Here is a 22,588-nt window from a genome sequence, read left to right on the forward strand (position 1 = left end):
GATCAAGAGCAAAACAGCTTACACTTTATTTTCGATGGTCCACGTTAGACATCCTACTAACTATGAGTAGCTTTGCAACCACATGTCAACTAGCAGTCTTTAGAGTATTAGTAGACTGTCTGCTCAATATCTGCTAACACTTTACTGTATTTTGATGCTTCCCCAACAGACATTCTACTGACTAGAAGTAACTTTGCAAGTGCATCAACTCTACAAACCCGAATCCTAACAACATTCTACTACAGTCTAGTAATACTCTAAAGAGAGTCAGTAGACATGTTGTTGCTTAATACTTAATACGTTAGTAGAATGTCTAAAATGGACCATTGAAATAAAGGGTAACCCAAAAGTAATTCCACCATGGTAAGAATTCTTACAGCAACTTATTTAGTTAGCCAGTTTTCCCTATATACTGATCACAGACCTGTTTTGCATCTCTTCTTTTGTTATAATGGTTTTGGGAAAGCTGATCGTGCATCAGTGTCAAAGCGGAATTTTAACAGTTTGACTTCCTGTTTACTTACTTTCAAAACACCAGAACAGGAAGTGGTTAGATCATGATTTGGGTTTTCTAGCCTTTGATTTTCTAATGTCTAAAGCCATTAGAGCACATGCTATCAGGCCAAATTGTGCAGATCGAATGTGCCCATTATCAGTTTCTTAGATAACAGGGCTCAGACATTGGCTGTTTCTCAAGTCAGAGTGAAGTCATGGCCTGGAAATGCTTTGAGTGAGGGGTTGTTACAGTATTTACAGTCCAGTCTCAGGCCCATAGTCTATTTACTGACTTCATTTTGATTGTCTAGCTATGCAAGGGTAATTCTGGGAAGAATCAAGTTATCAGTATTGTAATAAATTATATCCAATTTCTAAAATATCCTTATTTAAAGCAATTTCTTTGGGCTTGTTACTCTGAGTAAAGTGCATGTCAGTATATCAAGAAGAATATAATATAGATCTTTGAATAGTTACTGTGTCCATGGCTTTCTTTAAAAAAATGTATGCAATAGCATTCTTCATTAGCCTTTTGCCTAGTTATGTTTCTTAATGATGTCAGATTGTAGGCCACAAATATGTTTTTTTAGTATGGCAAAAATAAAGACATTACAAAGATTGAGTTTTCACCACCTTTAAAGGGTGAACTATACCCCAAAATGAAAAGACCCTCATGTCTTTCTAAACTTGACTTTCTTAAACTTTTTTTTTTTGGGCCATCAGTTGGAAATGGAAAAAGGAGATCAGTTGTTTGGACCCCAACGTTCTTCAAAATATTTTTTGTGTTCAGCATAAGAAAGTCACAGGTTTGTTAGGACATGGGGGGTAAATGACAGAATTTTCAACCCAATCCTAATACTAACAATTACTTTAAGAGCCATACTTCTTTCTTACATTTATAATTAATGATTATAATGGATGAAGCAACGAAAGAGAGGGATGTGTTTGTTTGGGTTGATTTCAATTATCAACAGTGTTTCTCAGAAATCGCTTACAGCACCTTTTTAAGGAGGCATTTTGTTCTTGTTCTCTTTTATACACTTACTTTGTACTTGAACAGACAGAGCAGGTTCAGTATATCACAGTCAACAAATCAAATGCTTTAATATTATTAGCGTGGCAGTAAAACACAGCACCTTCTCAGTCTGGTTACAAGTGTTCGTTTTTTTAAGTGATCGTTCCAAAGATTTTGCCTATTTGGCTGATAAACAGAAGTGCTCAGTCCTCCTTGTGTCAGTTCCAAAATCTGCTGACAGCTGACATGTGCACATTCTCAATGATTTTCTTAGCCAAGATGTCAGTGTTTGTTTCTTAAACTGGTCTCACACAGTATCTATAAATAATGTCATAAAAATACCCAACTAAATCACTGATTATAGGGGATGTATTGTGGCATGTGGTTTATGCCGTTGATCTACTCTAGCATTCTCTTCTCTACATTTGAAATATGAGCTGGTTATATTTTATTCAATTAGATAGCCATTAGATGGCCATATATTTGTGAGCCAAGGACTGACAAATCTCCCTTACTGTTTTTTGAAGGTTTAGTTTGAGAATCCCCCACACAGCTCTAAAAATGACTGGATTATTCTTTTAAATAATATCTTTGTCTTTTAGTAGCAGTATTTAAAAGCTTTTAAATTGCTATTACAGTATCAGATCTCATTATTTTCAGTATATTGATAACGATAACACTGTGAAGAACTATGCAAGCAAAATGTTATGGTAAATAATTCTGTATATATAATAGTATATAAATGTGATAAACTGCGAGCAGTTGAGAATGTGAACTCATAAACTGTTAATAACAAGCTGTTAATTCAAGTTTGGTGGTCAGTGAATCTACACTCTCAGAAAAGAGCAGCGAGTCATTCAGTACCAATGAGGTTTGTTTCGTGTCTCAGTGAGAAGAATATTCCGTAAATGTGTCCAGCGTTGGAGATGAGAGTGGGAAGACTGAGTGGCTGTTACTATGTTCAATACTGAATCTAAATGAATACACCTAAAAATGTCTGGGTGCTGGCCATGTTTCCAGATTGTTCTCCAATAAGTGGACGCTTCTGAAGCCTGTTTCCTTTGCCACAGGGTCATGGGAATGCTTCCATTGACTAAAAGCTTTTAGAGCAATTTTCAAATTGTAAGTTCAGTTTAAAGAGCTCTTTTTATGGACTCATTCTGATGATTGTGGTGGCACGTTGAGGCTTTATGAATACGTCTTTGTGCACTTTATTTGAATAAAATGAAACCTGAGCATCTACATGAACTGAGATCCCACTTTATTAGTTTGACCTGGTCCACTTCTATTTAACCATATATTACATATTGCAGTAAGTATGTATAGTACATACTTATATATGATATGGTGAATAATACAGTTTTTCTTATTCACTTTGGTATTATTTTCACAAGTAAGGTGTACATTTTCAAAACTCTAAGTACTAATATCACAACAGATCACTTTTTTCAAACATTTCAGCACATTTTCAATTGTGTTAGTACAATACACAAAACTCCAAAGTCTCCTTTTCACAACACAAAATAACTGTTTATCTAAATAAATGTTTCACTCACAGTAACCGCCTTTCATAAAGCTCTTACAATCAAACTTTTGATTTTCCGATATGGATTACCAAATGTAATAAACCACCACTATGTTCAAAGTTTGTGCACGACTGTGTGTGTGTGTGTGTGTGTGTGTGTGTGTGTGTGTGTGTGTGTGTGTGTGTGTGTGTTTGTCTCAGTAGAAGTAGAAGTAGAAGTGTCATCAGTAGAAGGGACACAGATGGCATCAAATCATCATGGCTGTCATACTTCACAACTTTTGATAACACACTAGATATAACATTATGGAAATATGGATAGTATATTTTCTACTGTGGTACCTGTATTACTGTGATAAATTTAGAAACAAGGTTGATTTGAAACATGTATCTTGCATTGTTTGCTGTTGAATGAACTGATTGTTAAAAGTACTACATTGAAGGATCATACTGTTGTGTTTCGGGTGATTAAACCAAATGTTCTCATTACATATTACAATATATTAGGCTACTTGTGTTTGAAACAATGATTATGTGGACTGAAATTTGTGCAGCTGAATGAAAGAACCTGATTACAGGTTTTGAAAGAATGACTAGCTGTGTTACAAGTGTGATCAGTTTGGATTTTTGTACTGAGTTATGAAAATGTACACCTTACTTGTGAAAAATAGTACTAAAGCGTAATAAAAAACTTAATTTATAAAAAAAATGAATACTGGCCTGCACTCGCCTTAGGACTTGTTTACACAAGAGGACGACACTAAACATACTGACATACACCGGGTCTAAAACGAGCTTTGAACTAGTCCACTTTCGACCACTTCCAGAGGTAGTCGAAAATGCATTTGACTGGATTGCTTTCGTAGTGTAAACACTCATGCGATCGAATGAGTTCGAACAGCCACAAAAGACCGCCTGCTCTCCGTCTACTGACCTAACAGGTAGGAAGGGGAAACGTGCTAGCCAGATGGGATTTAAACTTTGTTGGCTGAAGACCCAAGTTTGGTTTGAAGATGAAAAATGCACTGAAAAAATGCACATTCTGCGTGGTCTTGCGGCTGTCAGAGCGGAAAACTAAAGCTGCTGCTCTCCTTATGTTTTTCTGTCTTCTGCAGTCGCATTAATATGTAAATTGTGAGCTTATTTCATCCATAAGATCTGAAAAAGCCCCCATTTGCCTGCCCATAGACCCTCCCCTCCAAGAAATCAGGTCAGAAGTGGTCAAAAGTAGACAAAGAAGCTGATTAAAACACCAAGTTTAAACAGGAATGTGTCTCCCTCATCTTCTTGTGATTCAGTCGAACAAAACACATCTTAATACCAGGTGTAAACAAGGCCTTAGACTCACAAGGCCGCAAACATTGTTTCAGCTGTCTCCTTTACTTCCCAGCAGGAGGCACTGTGCGCCAAACATTCGTCTTATACTGTATCATATCTCCAAGTTTGAAGAGTTAGATGATAATTCCGATTTCAAAGCACTTAGGTTATGCAGTTGCTTTTTTCCTTGATGTACATCACCCCTTATGAGAAAGAGAGCATTGGAGCTTTGATTCAATTTGATTAAACAGTTGTGTTGAATTATAGTGTGACAGACATTGTTCTCATTGAATAATATAGTCTGTTTTGATTGACCATTGAATCTTTCAGTTTCACTCTGAAGTTGTATAGAAGGCTTTATTCTCTTTATTGGACTGAAGCGTTATGTGGCAGGGTGTAAATACCAGGTATCAGATGAGCTGCAGGCTCAGAAAGACACAGAGCTCTTGGCATCAGCACTTTTTAAGGTCACTGTAAAGTTTCTATATTATTGTTTGCCCTGGAAGCGACGGCAGTAAGGAACAATCAGGAAGAGATGGGATTTTAAACTGCAGAAGTGAAATTATAGAAATGAGATCACAAACAGTTGTTCAGATAGAATGTAGATTCTAGAAATAGTACACTTACGTTCTCATTAAAGGTGGAATAGGCGATCTGCTTGTGTTACGCAGCACGTTTGATCTTCCGCAAGAACCAATGAGGTTCATTCTTGTGTTACGCAGCACGTTTGATCTTCTGCAAGAACCAATGAGGTTCATTCTTTTGTTACGCAGAACGTTGGATCTTCCGCAAGAACCAGTGAGGTTCATTCTTGTGTTACGCAGCACGTTTGATCTTCTGCAGGAACCAGTGAGGTTAATTCATGTGTTATGCAGTACGTTTGATCTTCCGCAAGAACCAGCGAGGTTCATTCTTGTGTTACGCAGCACGTTTGATCTTCTGCAAGAACCAATGAGGTTCATTCTTGTGTTACGCAGCACGCTTGATCTTCCGCAAGAACCAGTGAGGTTAATTCTTGTGTTACGCAGCACGTTTGATCTTCCGCAAGAACCAGCGAGGTTCATTCTTGTGTTACGCAGCACGTTTGATCTTCTGCAAGAACCAGTGAGGTTCATTCTTGTGTTACGCAGCACGTTTGATCTTCTGCAAGAACCAGTGAGGTTCATTCTTGTGTTACGCAGCACAATTGATCTTCTGCAAGAACCAATGAGGTTCATTCTTGTGTTACGCAGCACAATTGATCTTCTGCAAGAACCAATGAGGTTCATTCTTGTGTTACGCAGTAACGCAGCACGTTTGATCTTCCGCAAGAACCAGTGAGGTTCATTCTTGTGTTACGCAGCACAATTGATCTTCTGCAAGAACCAATGAGGTTCATTCTTGTGTTACGCAGCACGTTTGATCTTCTGCAAGAACCAGTGAGGTTCATTCTTGTGTTACACAGCATGTTTGAGTTTCCGCAAGACCCAATGAGGTTTGTTCTCGCGCTCTGTTCATCATATAAAGCGATCGTTTCTCTTCAGAAAATTTAGACTAAACCGCTTGATTCATATGGATTAGTTTTGCAATCTCTATATGAACTTTTTGAAGTGTCAAAATATTATTATTATTAATAATAATAATAATAACAACAATAGCCTTAGCAAACACCATAAAAAAATTATACATATACACATAAAAATACACATGCACAGTGGTAACAAGGCATGATGGATCCATGTTCTCATTCTGTTTACACCAAATTCTGACTCTACCATCTGAATGTCTCAACAGAAATCGAGACTCATCAGACCAGGCAACATTTTTCCAGTCTTCAACTGTCCAATTTTGGTGAGCTTGTGCAAATTGTAGCCTCTTTTTCCTATTTGTAGTGGAGATGAGTTGTACCCGGTGGGGTCTTCTGCTGTTGTAGCCCATCCGCCTCAAAGTTGTGCGTGTTGTGGCTTCACAAATGCTTTGCTGCATACCTCGGTTGTAACGAGTGGTTATTTCAGTCAAAGTTGCTCTTCTATAGGGCTGAAACGATTCATCGAGTTACTCGATTAACTCGATTACAAAAATTCCTATGACGCGCACTATACGCGCAGGGATCTGATTCACACGGACCGCTGTTCAATGTTCAAGAAGCACACCATAGCGCGTGATACATTTTGAATTTAGTTTAGATTCTAGATGCCCAGAATCACTATAGTAACTGCATGTTTTACACAGTTTATGTAAGTTGATTACCGTTCTTATAGCTGCAACACACACACACACACACACACGCGGCGCGCGCAAGCCCCGAAGCCAGATCGCTTTCACTTTCATCCTCATAAAGTTTGTCAAGTAAATGCTTTTAAAGCCTTTCCAGTTTGAACATTGAAGCGATTGTGCACTATTCAAAAACAACAATACGGAAAACGTATCCGTTCAGTGCTCAGCTTTTTTCTGTGACACGGAGAGTTGAGCCGTGTCGCGTCTTTGACAACGAGCGCGTGCCCTGAAGGCAGACCTCTTTTCTGCTGTACCAAACTGCAATGAAGCCTCACGCACACGGGCGCGCACACACACACACACACACACACACACACACACACACACACACACACCGGTTGCTAGGTTACCATAGCAAATAGGCTCACCACATATGATATATTATTTGTTAGTAGCCTAATGGTAAATGCTGCAGGTGTAGAAATCTAAATAAAATATATTTATTTTGATGTCAGCGCTAGATTACAGCATGTTGTGCATATTAATAAATTAAATTGCTTTTCATTTTCGTTATGCATTATTTGTTTTGGTTGTTTAAAAACACGGGGGAAAAGTATCCGATTAATCGATCGATTAAGTGCTAGATTAATCGATTACAAAAAGAATCGATAGCTGCAGCCCTACTCTTCTATCAACTTGAATCAGTCGGGCCATTCTCCTCTGACCTCTGGCATCAACAAGGCATTTTCGCCCACAGGACTGCCGCATACTGGATGTTTTTCCCTTTTCACACCATTCTTTGTAAACCCTAGAAATGGTTGTGTGTGAAAATCCCAGTAACTGAGCAGATTGTGAAATACTCAGACCGGCCCGTCTGGCACCAACAACCATGCCACGCTCAAAATTGCTTAAATCACCTTTCTTTCCCATTCTGACATTCAGTTTGGAGTTCAGGAGATTGTCTTGACCAGGACCACACCCCTAAATGTATTGAAGCAACTGCCATGTGATTGGTTGATTAGATAATTGCATTAATGAGAAATTGAACAGGTGTTCCTAATAATCCTTTAGGTGAGTGTACATATATACATACAGTCATGATCATCCACGGTTTATCTCTGAAGTATATTTCCATTAAAATAAAAAAAATGTAGCACACCAGGGTGACTAGGAACATGAAACTATCCAGCTATGACGTCTTGTTTATCAGGAAACACAAAGGCCAAAATCCCTCAATCATTCATCACAAGGAGTAAAACCAAAGAATATAGTTCTGATGTGCAGCAAAAGATTGTTGAGCTTCACAAAATAGAAAGTGGCTGTAGGAAAATGGCTAAAGCATTGAAAATACCCATTTCCACCATCAGGGCAATAATTAAGAAATTCCAATTAACTAATGATTTTACGAATCTGCCTGGAAGAGGACGTGTCTCTATATAGTATTAATGCAAGGCGAGGAGGAGAGTTTGAATGGCCAAAGACTCTCCAAGGATCACAGATGGAGAATCGCAGAGAGTCTTGGGGTCAGAAAGCCCCCCAAAAAAATCAAACAACCCCTACATCACCACTTGTTGTTTGGGAGGGATTCAAGAAAAATCCTTCTTGCTCATCCAGAAACAAACTCCAGCATATTCAGTTGTCAGACACAACTGGAAATTCAAAAGGGACCTGGTTCTATGGTCAGATGAAACAATAAAAAGAGCTTTTTGGCAGCAAATCCACCAGATGGCTTTGGTGCAAACAGGGATAAAAAGTACCCCATGCCCACGGTTGAATATACTGCTGCATCTTTAATGTTGTGGGACGATTTTTTTGCTGGAGGTCCTGGACATCTTGTTCAGATACATGGTATCATAGATTCTAGCAAATACCAACAGATAAAGAAAATCAAAACCTGACATCTGTTAGAAATCTTATAATGGGCCGTGGTTGGATCTTCCATCAGGACAATGACCCAAAACAAACATAAAAATCAACACACAAATGTGTCACTGAAGCTTCTGCCATGGCCATCCCAGTTCCCTGACCTGAACCCTATAGAAAATGGGGGTGAACTGAAAAGAAGAAGCACCAACATGGAGCTGGGAATCTGAAGGATCTGGAGAGATTCTGTATGAAGGAATGGTCTCTTGTCAGGTGTTCTCCATCAGGCATAGGAGAAGACTCAGAGCTGTTATCTTGGCAAAAGGATGTTGCAAAAATTATTTAATAAAAGGGTGCCAATAATTATGGCCAACGTGTTTTGGAGAAAAGCATTTATTTCATACTGTTATTTACCCCCCACTTTCAATTCTTTTACTTCAATGAAAGGTTCGATTTCTGTGAATTTTTTTAATAAAAGATAAAAAAGATAAACGATGCAGATTTATTTTTATATCCATCTTTGCTCATATTTATCAGGGGTGGCAATAATTCTGACCATATATAAAGTATATATAAAGAATTATAATCAAGGGGAAGTAAAGTGGCATAGCTGAAAGTTTCAGAAATAGGAATATCAGAACGAACACAAACACCAAAAAAAAGTAGCTGAGTAAAAGAAATTTAGTTTCTGTATGCAAATTCAGTGGCCAAGCAAAAAGGGCAATGCCGTGTGGAGGACTGAACCAATAGTGTGGCTGGCTTGTGTTGCCTGGTCTCCTTTTACAGCTTCCTGCCATGTATGCTATTTTAAAGAGACACAGCTGCACCTGACAATTTCCTGCAGAGAGGGCAGGGCTGCACACTGATCTCCACAAACAGAGAACGAGAGAGGGGGAAGAGAAGAGAAAAGCCGGGAGAGAGCGATCAGACAGATGAGTGAAGAGAGGCATCACTTCTGAGACAATCTGCGGCACTGGGGGTCATAAGCAAGTCTGCCTTTCATCAGCAGGGTCTGCTCAACTGACATAGTGTAAGCAAAGTGACGACTGCATTGAAGTGACAGTGCATGTTCCATGGAGACATAAAATCAGGGGATCAATTGCACTGGAATACAGCCAATGTCAGGATTTCATTTCTACAAAGGGTACTAAAGCAATCCAAGTGGACTATTGGGACATGTGGCATCTGTGAAGATCATACTGAAAACACAAAGAGACCATCATAAACACCTATAGGAGACACTTCTGAAGGCACAGTTCTCTGTAGCTCAGCTCCATCATCTAGAACTGGTGGTTTCATTAAGAACGAGAACCTCTTCTGGAATCCAGAACATTTGGTTTGGCTTCACTTGTGTTGAGTGCTCTGCTATCCGAACAGGATCTCTGTGGCATGCATCGTTTTAGTTAGGAGGGTATGGTTGATCTTCAGACGTGAGGCCTGCTGGTTCCCATGAAGAGATTTGGCAGTTTGCGTCGGACAAAGAGGCGCAAAGAAGACGAGCTGCTCACCGGGAAACGAATATCAGAGTCAGCATGTCCGTCTGGTATGGTACTAATCAGGATATCTCTCTGTATAGTGTATAGAGCCTTCAGCTAGACATAACAATATTGATATCTGTCTGGTAGTGGAATGTTGTGTGGAATGTCTGCCTTGTGCAATTATGAGGCAGGCACTGACTGTGTTGTTCATCAAACATCAATTAGTCAGATATGTACAGTAGATGTACAGTATATGTGTATGTTGTGACATGACACTAGTTCTTTGAACTTGTGTTTCAAGATCTTTAAAATAGACATTCCAGTGTAGAGGTAAAAGCAGTTACAGTTGGTTGGCATGGTACATATTGAGTTTGTGTATTCTGTATATCTTTATTAATCACTTGGCAGGGAAACTCATTTCAGAACTAATTTGGTTCAGGGTTGACCCCAAAGCCATCAGCTGATGCCTTCGCCACAGTGACGCAAACACAAATGTGACTGTGGGTTCCACTAGGACATTAGGAGTACGGCTTGAAAGGGACACCAGATGCACCTTTAAGGTTGTAATCCAATTGCTTGATGCGTTTTTTTAATTGGTTACTAAACGTACAGGAGGCATAAACTGGAAATTAAAACTCATATGTTTTGCTATTGTTTGCATACTATTTTATATCGAAATGCATACTATTAAGAATGAAAATCTAAGAATCTTGAGTACTATTGCAGTCGTGTGTCATGAAGCTGTAAAACTTGACTTTGGACAGACTTGAAGGTGATTGTAATTTTTTCAGTGTTAAAATACTTTCTCTTATCCCATCTCAATATGCAGAGACAACAAAGTAAGCTGTTCATAAGTTGATTTCCTCTAAAAGTATAAACACTATGGCACTATCAAAAAATCCTGCTTGTTTTGGTGCCCTGACCAGTCGGTATTGGCTCAAACAATGGCGTGAGATTGGGGCGGGACTATCTGTTGGCTGAGCAATGGAAGAAAAGGGTAGTGTTTTGTAAATCAGTTTGGAAAGCCAATATTTTTTGCAATATTGTATGACACTGCTATATTAGTAGTGTAGAAATGATACACTACACTTTTAAAGAACAACTACATTTGGTCTGACCTCATAATTACTTTCAATTCATTATGGCAGTCAGATGTATGGATCTACATGTCCAGTATGTCTGGATACACGAACACATGCACTGAATCATATGATGGGTCACATTATATCAGCCTGACTGGAGAGTTGTATTAGAGTCGCAGTGATGTCCTAAGGGGCTTCACTGTGTGTCACATGAAATGGAGTTCCTGATGCAAACTGAACAGGCTCAGGTTGCCTCACCACACTTTTAGTTGAATCAGGTTGATTCAGGCGTAGGATATAGTGATTAGTGATGATAAGTTTTAAGATTGATTTTTTCAGAGGCAGTATGTTTCCTGACTGACTCTGACATTGATTATTTGCTGAATAAGTGCCATAGAAGTGTCTGAAAGCTTTAGCCTCTGTTTCTCAAGTTCCAGCTGTTGAAAGCATGATACTCAATAGTCTTCTTGCTCAATACAGTTAATGTGGTGAAGTTATTAGGATATGCTGTGTGTAAAAGCATGCAGGAATGTGTTGATATGAATGTAGTATGACATATATAATGTAGACCAGCATGCACACAATTAGATTAGCTGACATTAATTTCTTCAAATGGGTCAAAGGCTTTGTGGCCATCTTTCAAACTATATCATTGCATCATTCTTATAGAACTGAAATAAGACTTGCAGTCATCATTCAATAAATGGTGCCATCAAATCTAAAACCAGAATCCCTCACTTAAACAATTATTTAACAGTGCCATGGAAAGAAGTCAAACTGGTCTGAGATCAGCATGCCAGCTTACACACTAGAGGTCTGACCCTGTGCTGTGAGTGAGTGTTATCTGCCCTTGTGGAATGTGTAGCAGTGGCAAGGCTAAAATAAGAAGCTAACGCAGCAACACACCAAACATGTCTAAGCCAGCTGGGAGAATGTGGCTAAATGTCAGGAGATAGTAGGAACGCAAACTCATGTTCATGTGCACACATATTGGCTTGTAATGCTTACTGCCCACATATGCTTTAAATGAGAAGTGTAGTTTGGGTCCAAGAAATAGAGATCGATATTGGGGAGTTACTGTACTGTATCTTCATTTAACAAGCATCCTTCAGTGTGCGTTGCTAGTAGTGTAGCAGTGATACAGTACAGGTCTCAGCACAACTGTTCTTATAAGCTCCTCGCATCTACTGGCATAAATCAAGGGGTGACAAGGAAAGCTTGTAGTGTATTTTGTGAAACCACCTAGCCAGGAGGGAGAGGCCTGGAGGGATGGAGAGGCTGTTATGAAGAAGACTTAATCACATTAGCCAAATTTTAGCTGAAGTTCATGGGCAAAAAAGTCCATTGTCATTTGAGTGCTGCAGGGATAAGAAACGAGAAACGAGTTAGCATTTTTTTACTTCCAGTTTCATCGCCCTGAAGTCAGTGGGTATTTTGAATTGTTTTTGATTAGTCAAGTCAACTTTATTTATATAGCGCTTTTTACAATGCAGATTGTTTCAAAGCAGCTTCACAGTGTTAAACAGGAAAAGAATGCAACAGAATTTGAATCGGCTGTACAGCCGCTCTGGAGAAAACGGTGATGTCATCTAGCTCATTTCAATTATCATACAGTGACAATGTGGGCAGATCAGTTATTTAGTTGATGTATTTAATTTAGTTTAGTAATTCAATTTATTTGGAAATTTAGTTGAAAATTTAGTGTCCCCAACTGAGCAGGCCAAGCCAAAGGCAACAGTGGCAAGGAACCAAAACTCCATCAGGTGGCATAATGGAGAAAAATAAATTATTCTGGCAACTTTACAGTTCAGAGGTCATATTAAATCGGAATATTCGAAAGATCGGAGTCATCACGCCGGAGACGGGTTTATTGAGGATGACATGTCGATTAAACAATTATTAAATAGGAATATTCGAAAGATCGGAGTCATCACGCCGGAGACGGGATAATTTAGGATGACGTGTCGATTAAACAATTATTAAATAGGAATATTCGAAAGATCGGAGTCATCACGCCGGAGACGGGATTATTTAGGATGACGTGTCGATTAAACAATTATTAAATAGGAATATTCGAAAGATCGGAGTCATCACGCCGGAGACAGGTTTATTGAGGATGCCTTGTCGATGAGGCAATTTCAGGGGGAGTCTAATTGACACGGCCTCTGCAGACACTTAAGGGATGCGTTGGTCATGTCTGGGCGTAGGTCCACCATTTGATCTGGATATGGCCCGGATCCGGCTGACTGCAGTAAACCTCTGGATAAACAGAGAGACTAACATTAGCGTAGATGCCATTCTTTTTATGATGTAACAAGTACATCAGGTGTTATGGGAAGTGTTCCCGGTTCCGGCTGACCTAGCTAATGCAGCCTAACAATAATTTAATTGAAAACATTTTTTTTTATGTGTATGCCATAGTTAAGAGATGTGTTTTTAGTCTAGATTTAAACTGACAGAGTGCTTCTGCTTCCCGAACAATGCTAGGAAGACTGTTCCAGAGTTTAGGTGCTAAATAGGAAAAGGATAGATCACCTGCAGTTGATTTTGATATTCTAGGTATTATCAACTGGCCAGATTAAAGGTCCTGTTCTTCGTGATCCCATTTTTCAAACTTTAGTTAGTGTGTAATGTTGCTGTTAGAGCATATATAATACCTGTAAAATTATAAAGCTCAAAGTTCAATGCCAAGCGAGATATTTTATTTAACAGAAGTTCCCTTTCAAAGCCTACAGCGAACGGCTGGTTGGGACTACGTCCCTGTACATCCTGCTTTAATTACGTCAGTAGAGCTGTTTGTCGACTAACCTCCGCCCACAAGAGTACGCGAAAAGGGGGCGTGGTCTTGTTGCTCCCGCGTGGAGTAGAGGAAGTGTTGCGTTCGGTTGCGTTTGTAGAGTTTGTTTGTTGCCATGTCGTTGAGACGCTGTTATTTTCATCCCGGAGTCAAGTCACCTTTGTTTGGCTTTCCCAGGGACGCTGTACTTAGAGATCATTGAGCGCATGCATCCTCGTTATGGTAAGAGGCGTGACCTTTCCGGTAACGTGCGCTCTGCGTGCGCTAAGCTGCTGTCGAATCACAACACGGGAACCGCTGGCACAATCAGAACTCGTTACGTATTTCTGAAGGAGGGACTTCATAGAACAGGGAAATCTGTCAAGCCGTTTTGAGGACAGTGAAAACAGCAGTATACAGATAAGTAAATTGTGTGAAAAATACAGTTTTTTTACACGCGAAACATGAACACATGTTATATTGCACACTGTAAACACAATCAAAGCTTCAAAAAAACACGAAAAACGGGACCTTTAAATAACATAAATAAGGCCTGTGGTTATCAAAAGCTATCTCACAACCAATTTGTATGTATTTTATTAAGTGGCTAATTCGTAAAAAAATCATATGACCTCGGTCTATACCGCGGTGACGGGAAGGTTAGGGGCAGGGTAAGGGGTAGGTCATTCGTACGAATTAGCCACTTTGTAAAATACATACGAATCGCCGTGAAATCGAGTTATTACAAGCTTTTATATTATGATTTATTTTGGCATAGCTACATTAGTATCCCCCTTGTGATTTTTTTAAAGCTTCTACTTGTCTTGAAAACAGCAGTTGCTTACAAGTGAGTAAATGGGACTACAGAAGGACATTAAACTCAATCACACAACACAGGAAAACTTACTAGCTCACATACAGCATCATTGTGTTTATAATCACTCTCTTGTAAACTGTTCTAACTCAAACTTTCAAGGAAAATATAAATTTATTTTTTTACTTTGACTGAAAGAGTTGTTGGAAGCTTAATGGTGGCACGTCCTGATTTTGCAGAGTTAGATGCATTCCTGGGTCAACATATTTTGTTGATCCTGAAACAACATTCCTGTCCTAAAATTTAATCATAACCATATCCCTACCCCTAAACTCTACCCATAAGTTATGCTAAAAATCAGTGGGAAATGATAGGTGAATAACAAAAGCACCTAGCCCTGGGTTTAAAGGGTTAGTTCACCCAAAAATGAAAATTCTGTCATTAATTCCTCACCCTCATGTCGTTCCAAACCCGTAAGACCTTCGTTCATCTTCAGAACAGAAATTAAGATATTTTTGATGAAGTCTTAGAGCTTTTTGACCCCCCTATAGACAACAATGGTCCAACTTTCAAGGTCCAAAAACAAAAATATTTATTCAACAATGTCTTCTCTTTTCCGTGTCAGTCTGACACTGTTCACATTGTAAACACTTTAGGGTTCTACGTCAGTACACCGGCTCACTAATGGCCAACTCCTGCGTCAGCATCACACGCATGCGTCGTGGTGCTCGCACAAACCTAAACTTCACATAAACTATAAATGTGTCCCTTAAATCTGAATGGTTGATTTGAATGTTGTTTTCAGGATCAACAAAGATGTTGATCCAGGAACATGATACACTTGGTGGAATCAGGTTCTGCTTAATGGTGGTCATGTTGAAGTCATACAACCCTGATGTAGTTTGTTTATAGTCAACATTTAGCTTTTTACTTGTGCTGAGTTGTATTTAGGCTTTAAAACTGGAGCTAAACTCCACAGAAGATGGCCCTCCAAAAGAGCAGGATTGGATAGTAACTCTCTTATACCCCTTTTCCACCAAGGCAGTGCTAGAGCTAATTCAGAGCCAGAGCTAGTCCCAGTTCATAGTTGGTTCGACTGTGGAGCTTTCTAAGAACCGTTTGCTTTTCCACGGGCTGAGAGCCACAACAGAGCCAGGTCTTACGTCACTGTATACGTCTCATCTCTCTCAGCAAAGCTAGCGAGGCAGCGGCAATGTTGCCAAGTCCGTGGTTTTGCCGCGGGCTGTTTTTTCATGTCCACGGGATGAAGCGACCCCAATTATGTGATATTTAGCCCCATATTGCGAATTTTAGTAGGCAACCATGCCAAAAAACACATATTTTACCCCCAAATGTGATTTTTACTGGGGAATCCCCCCTGGAACGCGATTGGGCTTGTTTTGAGCTTGTTTTGAGTAGCAATTGGGCGGGTTTGTTGTGAAAACCTAGCAACCCTGCCGGGAAACACACACACACACACACCAGGCTTGTTCGAGACGCATCAGCGCTTGCCAGACCGATCCACATATGATATAAAAACGCATGAGTGAATCAAAAGCATAAGGAGTCATGTGCTCTCGCTGGACTCGTTATCATACGGCGATCGGTCTCTGCACAGCACCGCTGCGAACAAGCCTTCCATCAACAATGCAAACGTTGCGTTACTATTGATTCACATGGCTTTACGATCCTACATCGGCATCAAAACACAACGCAAACACAGCGAATCCAACGCATTCATGCAGTTCGCCGTAATTTGTATAGACGGAGATTACAAACGAACAGTAGCTGTTAGCTCCATTAGCTGCTATTTCACAATGGCGGATCTCAAGTTTGTGTTCATCTTGTTGACCCCGCCCCCAGCGCCTGACGTAATCGGTTCTTACTTCTAGCCCTGTTCTAGCCCAGCAATGTTTTGGTGCTACTTAAGAACCACTTTTCCTGGCTCGGAGCTAGGGCTTTGGGTGTGGAAACACAAAGAACCGATTAGAAACTAGGCTCTGGCTCCGATCTAGCTCTGGCTCTGCTTTGGTGGAAAAGGGGTATTAAAGGGATAGTTCCCCCAAAAATTACTTTCTTTCTTCTGTGGAACACATAAGAACCTTATGTGGGCAAAAACTATTTACAGAAACAATGAAAGTCAATGTAGGTCTTTTAAAACTCCAGGCTATCATTGTTCTGAACCCCGTTTCACACTTGTCATTTAGAAGTGGCAGGGTTAGCATAGCTTTCGCATTGTGCTGCCAAACGTGCGCCGTGGGAAACGATGCAATGTTACAATGTTACGACTAGATGCTTAGCAACAGACACTCAATCGCATGCCTCATATTCATCTGCTTTGGACAGTCACAGAAACACTGCGCAACGATCCAGGTGAAGTGAATAACACTGATTATCTCCTCATCACGGCACCTGTTAGTGGGTGGGCTACAAGTATATTAGGCAGCAAGTGAACATTTTGTCCTCAAAGATGATGAGTTAGAAGCAGGAAAAATGGGCAAGCGTAAGGATTTGAGCGAGTTTGACTAGGGCCTAATTGTGATGGCTAGGCGACTGGGTCAGAGCATCTCCAAAACTGCAGCTCTTGTGGGGTGTTCCCGGTCTGCAGTGGTCAGTATCTATCAAAAGTGGTCCAAGGAAGGAACAGTGGTGAACCGGCGACAGGATCATGGGCGGCCATGGCTAATTGATGCACGTGGGGTGCAAAGGCTGGCCCGTGTGGTCAGATCAAACAGACAAGCTACTGTAGTAGCTCATATTGCTCAAGAAGTTAATGCTGGTTCTGATGAAAAGGTGTCAGAACTGTAACTTTTGACACATACCACCCACGTAAGTATTGTTGCAGACCATGTACACCCTTTCATGGAAATAGTATTACCTGGTGGCTGTGGCCTCTTTCAGCAGGATAATGTGCCCTTACCACAAAGCAAAAATTTCAGGAATGGTTTGAGGAGCACAACAAGTTTGAGGTGTTGACTTGGCCATCAAATTCCCCAGATCTCAATCCAATGGAGCATCTGTGGGATGTGCTGAACAAACAAGTCCGATCCATGGAGGCCCCACCTCGCAATTTACAGGACTTAAAGAATCGTCTGCTAACATATTGGTGCCAGATATCACAGCACACCTTCAGGAGTCCATGCCTCAACAGGTCAGGGCTGTTTTGGCAGCAAAAGGGGGACCAACACAATATTAGGAAGGCCATAATGTTATGCCTGATCGGTATAATCGTTTGTTTCTGCATTTGAGTGTAAAAATGTCAAATGGTGACAGAAAATATGTTAATTGCAGTCTGGAGAGCTTGTTTTATTTATACCTTTATAGTCCGAAAAGTCCATTCAGGAAAAACGTAACAGTACAGGTCAATATATTATATGAGGATGTCCAATGCTAGAGTCTTTATGTAAACAGATTGTATGCTGCATTCATCCAGTCAATGACACTGACACTACAAATACGCAAATAAAAATGTTGACCCAGTGTTTAGTAATGTACAGTGTGAAACGTCAGCTTATGAATACCCAGGATTAATTGTTAACCGCAGGTTAATTATAAGCAATGTGAAAAATGATGTCAGGACTCCTGGGTGATTTATTGTGTGTGTATGTATTTCTTACCTGTTGGTGGTGGTTCCTCATGGGTTCACTAGCTCCTCCCTCTCGTTTTGGTAATTGTTCACCTGTCGTGTCTCATCAGCTGTTTCCTTTTTAGTGCACGTTGTCCTGTCTCTCGTCGTGCGCTCATTGTCTGGGTTGGTCTCAGTCACGCTGTCCTAGTCCAAGTCGGTTGTTCTTCCTGTTTATTCTCAGTTCTTCAGGTTCGGTCGCAGGCATCTGGAGGCTCGTCTTAGCCCAGAGTTCACACGCCTGTGGATACGCGAACTTGACTTCGAGTGAACTGTACTCTGGTTTCGGGTGTTACTGGTGCGCTTCGTTTTTAGGCGAGATCCAGTCTCATCCAAGTTCGGTGAGCTGCCTTTTCTATTAGGCTTTGGTTTTCCTCCTGTCCAGTATATGGACGCTATCGGCAGTCACCTGTCGAGTGAGGATTTCTTTCCGGTCTCCGACCAGAGTGGATTACGTCGCTGGACGCCATATAAGGTCGTTGTTCCTCGGACTGTGACTTTTGTGCTGTATCTGACCCTCTCTTTACTCCTCTATTAAACTTTGTGAACTTGCATCTGGCTCCGAGACTTATTCTGACAAATGAAACAAGATAACCCAGGATTCTGTTTATCCAGGGTTTAGATTGACCCAGGGTTAACCCTTTCAAGTGTTGAAAGCCATGAGAGTCTGTCCCATCAAAACCACACACTGAGAGCTGTGACTCGATCTGTTTCTTGAGTGACTATGTAAATGACTGACAAACAGATGAAAATTGGCTAGTGGAACGCCAGCATTAATTGATATCAGCCTGCTGACCCCAAGTCTCACATGGACCCTTCCCTTCCTGTACAATGAGGAGGCTTGCCAGGACTAATCCTAATGTGTTTACAGTACACTAATTGATTACAATTGCGCATTTCATAAATTAAACCATGTTGTCTCATATCCTAATGATGGAACATCTTCTGAATCATTTCCCAATCCTGTGTGCAGCCCCAAACCATGCCATACACATTCCCCAGCACAAAACTGACACATCAGTAGATCAATCATAGTGACCTGCTGTAGCCAAATGCCTCAATAGCAGAGATACATGAGATGAAGCCCTGACCTGAATATATCCTGTTGCTTCAACCCTCAGCTGAATTAATGTACTGATATCCTAATCATGCTCCATTCTACAGCTTTAAAGTTTCCTCAGAGCACTTGTCCTTTTGATCATGATATGGCAGTATTAATAGAGGCTGGAACAGTAATATATCAGTGCATGTGTTGTGTCATGCAGTGCATGACGGGTTATGTCAGGACTGTCATATGAGACACACATGTTTGCTCTGGTATCTCTGATGAATCCAGCTCTAAACACGAGTGATTAACTCTATAGTAACATTGAATCAAAGGAATGCTCTGGGTTAAATACAAGTTAAGCTCTGTTAACCACATTTGTGGCATACCTTTGATTACCACAGAAAATAATTTTGAATTTACATTAAGACACTTAACCCTTGGTAGTACAAGAGGTCATTGTCTGTGAACATTATATAATAAAGAGTACACATTATTAACCCCTTTAACTTTTGCTTGATACATGCAAGGTTACCAGAACATGACCTTTTACACAAATTCATGGGAATGACGCTCGTAAAGCAAAACTAGAATTTAATTTGAATGGTATTCTCCTTCAAAATGAACAACTTAGACAACTTTAAAGCCCAATGTTGTTGTGGGAACCACAAATTTAGATTTCCACAAAACGGGCTACTAATTTCACATCTGAATGATTCTACTGAACTAAATACACTTCAAATTCAGTACTACATTGTCTTCTGTATTGATGTGTCTCACAGGCTCTGGGCTTTCGACTCCCCCCACCACCCCGACGCAGAGTCAAGTTCCACTGGTCTTCCCTGTGGAGACCCCCAGTCCCGCGGAGCGTGTGGAGGAACGCCGTTCCCGCTCTCTCTCGTCTCCCCCTGACACAGGTCAGCGCTTCAGCCTGAGCACCTCCACCACCAAACCCCCTATCGCCTTGCACACCTTTAACTCTACCTCACGCCAGGTGAGTGAACATCTACACATGTGCTTCAATATAGTTTACTCTTGTCTTATAGTGACGCAAGTCATTTGTCCATCACTAGTAGTGGCACAAGGTGGAATTGCAATCTGTATATTGACATTATAAATTTGGGCCAACCAATGGCATTCATAAAGTTTGATGCATCTTACAATGACAACAAATTGTTGGGCAAATGCTTTTTCATGTTTAGAAATGTTAGTAGCTCAAGCATCATACATTTACGGACAGTTAATGTCATAGTGATTGATATTTGTGTAAGCAATGTGTTTGTGCTTCATCTGTTGCAGCTGAGCACAAGTACAGGCACTCTTGACAATTTGATGATGCTTGCCTGTAATTGACCATTTCTTAATTATGACTTTATTATTAACAAAGGTCATCCATTACACATAGGATTGCCACCCGTCCCATAAAATACCGGATCGTACCGTATTTACAAGCAAAATGACTCGTACAAACCAATACAGGATGCGATTTGTCGCGTATTTTACATAGGTCCACACATAGTTCAAAAAACACATATGGATTTTGCAGTGTGAAGAATACTGATAGCAAATATAAAGAAATCAATTTCACAATAAGTAGAACAGAAGCTCAATTGTGCGTGATTGCATTTTAGCTGCTTTGTTGCCATAGCGGCAGAGTCTTGAGAACATGTCAGTGTGCTTGTAAACTTGCGCGTTTTTTTAAAAAACATGTCGAGCTCGCGTCACATCCACCGTTTGAACACAAGAGGATCTCCAGATATAGAGCTGAATATCAAAAGGTATCAATGGGTCTGTCCAGTAACTCATGATGAACCTCAGGCCAACTGCACACTTTATGAGAAGCATTTCAGTTGCTCAGACTGTCTGACTTAAAGCAGCAGCGTTGACAGACCGGTCTATGTGACAGACACATCCATGCTTCTAAAGGCAAGTCTATGGTATAGGCCTATAGTTTTTTTTTATGGATAATATATTAATATAATATTCCATACATTATCAGAGCTTGGCAGACAGAATAATTTTTTTTTAGACAGGTTAATTCATAGATAGCCTAATAAATGTTATTATTAATTTATAATTTAGCTAGGCAATATTAATCATGCATAATAAATAATCCTGTCATATCAAGTTTGACATTTAAAAAAATATTTAGATAAAAATGGGACAAATAATTACATGATAATATAGTCATAATTTAAGTAAATTAAAAAAAATAAAAATAAACATTTTTGAAATTCAAAAAATTGATTACTGGTTCAGAATGACTGCTTAAAGGGACAGTTCACCCAAAAATGAAAATTCTGTCATCATTTATTCACCCTCAAGTTGTTCCAAACATGTATACATTTATTTGTCATGTTGAACACATATAAGATTGTTTAAGAAATGAAAACTATACACTCCATTGGAGTTAGAAGAACTGTTGGCAAACATTTAACATGCTAGATACATAATAATCACTGCAATAATGAGTCCAATCATTGACTCTTATGTGGCGTTCACACCGGACGCGATTCGCGCGAATAATTCGCGCTAATCGCGCGAAGGTGGACGCGTGTACATTTTGAGTTTACTCGCGCGAATCGCGCGTGAAATTCGCGCGAATCGCGTGTGACATTCACTGCACAACAGATGCGAATTCGCGTCATGGGCGGGGCTTCCGCCAGCAGGTCTCATTGAGAAATGGCTGACATGGGCTGTGTTTACATGTCTTTTTTTTTGTTCATATCTACTGTTAATGTGTGACAAAACGTAGTTTTAAGACTTTTTCAGTCGATAATGTAGTTGTTTAAAGCTCAAATCTGAGGTTTATTTACATAAACAGTGCCTATTTGAACATTTTATCTGCCGTTGTCGGAGCTGTGAGCTCCAGCGGACAGCGCGCTCAGCGCACGTGAAAGCCGGCGAGGGCAACCTTTCCTCGGCCAGTCCTTCTGCCGTCTCCCGCTGGCTCTGATGTCTCTGTGGTGTGTCTCGAGCTATAATTCGTCTTGTAACGGCCGATCTTTGGTCTCATGGATCTATAATTTGTTCCCTGGCAAATCGTTTAGGCTGAGGGCAAAGATAAGTTTCATTACTTTATATTTTTAGGCTATAACTGTACGTTGCAGTTGTAACGTTAGCCTACTAGCACTGACTTTGAATGTTTGACTGCATTGTTGCTTTGTTTCATGTATAGCTTGTTATACATTACTGATACTTTTGTATTATTGATCATACATAAACTTGCATTTAACAAAAAGAGACTGGGTTGTGTTTCATGTAATTTAATGTTATCACAGTGATAATCATATTGTCTGAACCAGATATCAATATACAGATTTTCTCTTCATTGTTGTCACTACTAGAGCAAGCTCC

General features: G+C 40.1%; 1 protein-coding gene across 15 annotated transcripts in view; it reads left to right on the forward strand.

Annotated features, from left to right (window-relative positions):
* The window catches only part of prkag2b (protein kinase, AMP-activated, gamma 2 non-catalytic subunit b), a 56,508-nt gene that overhangs the window by 10,879 nt on the left and 23,041 nt on the right, over nt 1–22,588 (forward strand). For 6 of the 15 annotated variants that reach the window (XR_013816628.1, XR_013816629.1, XM_079818587.1 and 3 more), the window contains one exon: nt 20,014–20,225. Coding sequence is in view for 4 of the 15 variants with exons in the window: in XM_079818587.1 (XP_079674713.1) it covers nt 20,014–20,225 (212 nt within the window). In the remaining 11 variants the exon portion in view is untranslated. Of the gene's footprint in view, nt 1–9,247; nt 9,955–20,013; nt 20,226–22,588 lie in introns of those variants that run through there. The other 9 variants (XR_013816631.1, XR_013816632.1, XM_079818588.1 and 6 more) reach the window with 4 other exon arrangements.

Source organism: Gobio gobio (genome assembly GCF_949357685.1).
Source record: "Gobio gobio genome assembly, chromosome: 6".
Classification (NCBI taxonomy): Eukaryota; Metazoa; Chordata; class Actinopteri; order Cypriniformes; family Gobionidae; genus Gobio; species Gobio gobio.